Source organism: Kryptolebias marmoratus, linkage group LG16 (genome assembly GCF_001649575.2).
Source record: "Kryptolebias marmoratus isolate JLee-2015 linkage group LG16, ASM164957v2, whole genome shotgun sequence".
NCBI lineage: Eukaryota > Metazoa > Chordata > Actinopteri > Cyprinodontiformes > Rivulidae > Kryptolebias > Kryptolebias marmoratus.
The window spans coordinates 2,830,569-2,832,482 of NC_051445.1; the positions used below are offsets into that span (position 1 = coordinate 2,830,569).

General features: G+C 47.8%; 1 protein-coding gene across 1 annotated transcript in view; it reads left to right on the forward strand.

The window, feature by feature from the left end:
• Positions 1 to 1,914, forward strand: part of mios (missing oocyte, meiosis regulator, homolog (Drosophila)) — a 15,573-nt gene that overhangs the window by 11,352 nt on the left and 2,307 nt on the right. Inside the window, exons 9-11 of the mRNA XM_017428640.3 lie at positions 495 to 647; positions 1,011 to 1,215; positions 1,314 to 1,443. Of these exons, the coding sequence (XP_017284129.1) occupies positions 495 to 647; positions 1,011 to 1,215; positions 1,314 to 1,443 (488 nt within the window). The remainder of the gene's footprint in view (positions 1 to 494; positions 648 to 1,010; positions 1,216 to 1,313; positions 1,444 to 1,914) is intronic.

Below are 1,914 nucleotides of genomic sequence, written 5' to 3' on the forward strand. Positions count from 1 at the left end.
ACACACACCTGTACACACACACACACCTGTTTAAACACACCTGTACACACACACACCTGTACACACACACACACACCTGTATAAACACACCTGTACACACACACACCTGTTTAAACACACCTGTACACACACACACCTGTACACACACACACACACACCTGTACAGACACACACCTGTACACACACTCACCTGTACAGACACACACCTGTACACACACTTACCTGTACAGACACACACCTGTACACACACACCTGTACACACACTCACCTGTACAGACACACACCTGTACATGCAGACACACCTGTACACACACACACACACACCTGTACACACACACCTGTAGAGACACACACCTGTACACACAGACACTTGTACAGACACACACCTGTACACACACACACACCTGTATAAACACACCTGTACACACACACTTCCCCGGTGCAGGACGTCTGAGGCTGTTTTCCTGTGCTGGTGAAATGAACTCTTCCCTCAGGGTTCCCCGGCGGAGGTGTTGAAAGACCCTCGGGTCCAGTGCTGGATCGAAAACTACCGCAACCTGCTGGACGCGTGGAGGTTCTGGCACAAACGGGCCGAGTTCGACATCCTGAGAGGCAAGATGGACCCCAGCTCCAAACCCCTGGCCCAGGTGAGGAATCGGAGGAAAAGACCTTTAAATAATTTTAACACTGATTGCTGCTGTGACTTTTGGTTTTTCTAACATTTATTCTTTTCAAAATATTCAGCTTTTTGCTCTTTTTGTTGCTATTAGCTAAGCTTTTGCTGCATTTAGCCTTTAGCTAGCGTTCTTTTCTTTTAGCTTTAAGCTAACATTTGGCTTCTTTTAACTTGAACAGCTCAGTTTCAGCTTCTTCAGAAGCTCGGCGTTCACGTTTCTCTGCTCTGACTCTCACCTTCCTCTCCCCCCTGAGGAGTTAAACGCCGGCAGCTGGGGAGCGGCTGGTCGTCGGTTTTACCTTATCAGCCGACCTGCGTGTTTGTTTCCCGGCAGGTGTTTGTGAGCTGTAACTTCTGCGGGAAGTCCATCTCCTACAGCTGCTCGGCGATACCTCACCAGGGCCGAGGCTTCAGCCAGTACGGGGTCAGCGGCTCGCCCACCAAGTCCAAAGTCACCAGTTGCCCCGGCTGCAGGAAACCGCTGCCTCGCTGTGCCCTCTGCCTGATGAATATGGGCACACCTGTTTCCAACTGCTCAGGTACAGAGGACCCCCCCCCCACACACACACACACACACACACTTACAGCAGATTAATAAACGTGAGGATGCTGACGTATGAATGAACGTCTCCGGCAGGGACGGGGAAGTCGGATGAGAAAGTGGACTTGACGAGGGAGAACAAACTGGCTCAGTTCAACAACTGGTTCACCTGGTGTCACAACTGCCGGCACGGGGGCCACGCTGGTCACATGCTCAGCTGGTTCAGGTAGGAGACGTGTTTCTGAACAGCTCGAGTCAATAAATCTTTGATTCTGAGACAAAACCAGAAAAGGTTAACGAATCAGAATTTGTCTATAAATTTGCCGTAAACCTAATTAGGGACAAGAAGCAGTCCCTCCAGGATTTGGCGGGCATTTTTTGTGATTGTTGCGGCTAAAATGCCTGATTTCGCAGAGCATTTTCCTAAAAGTTGCATTTTTTTTTTTTTTTACTAAAATCAATAAAAAACCATAACTTTTAACATATAAACCAAAAATATTTCCTAGTTTTGTAAGATAATTCCCAGCAAACATTGACATTCTCAAAAGGTGCTTTATTTGAGAACTTTGACAGCTTCTAAACTGACATTCATGAGCATTTCTGGATCGTCCCTGGTCTGCAGCTCTCCTCACATGTTTTGCAGACACAAAGTGTTTGTCGATGCGTTTATGTTCCATGATTACACTGCAGGACGTGC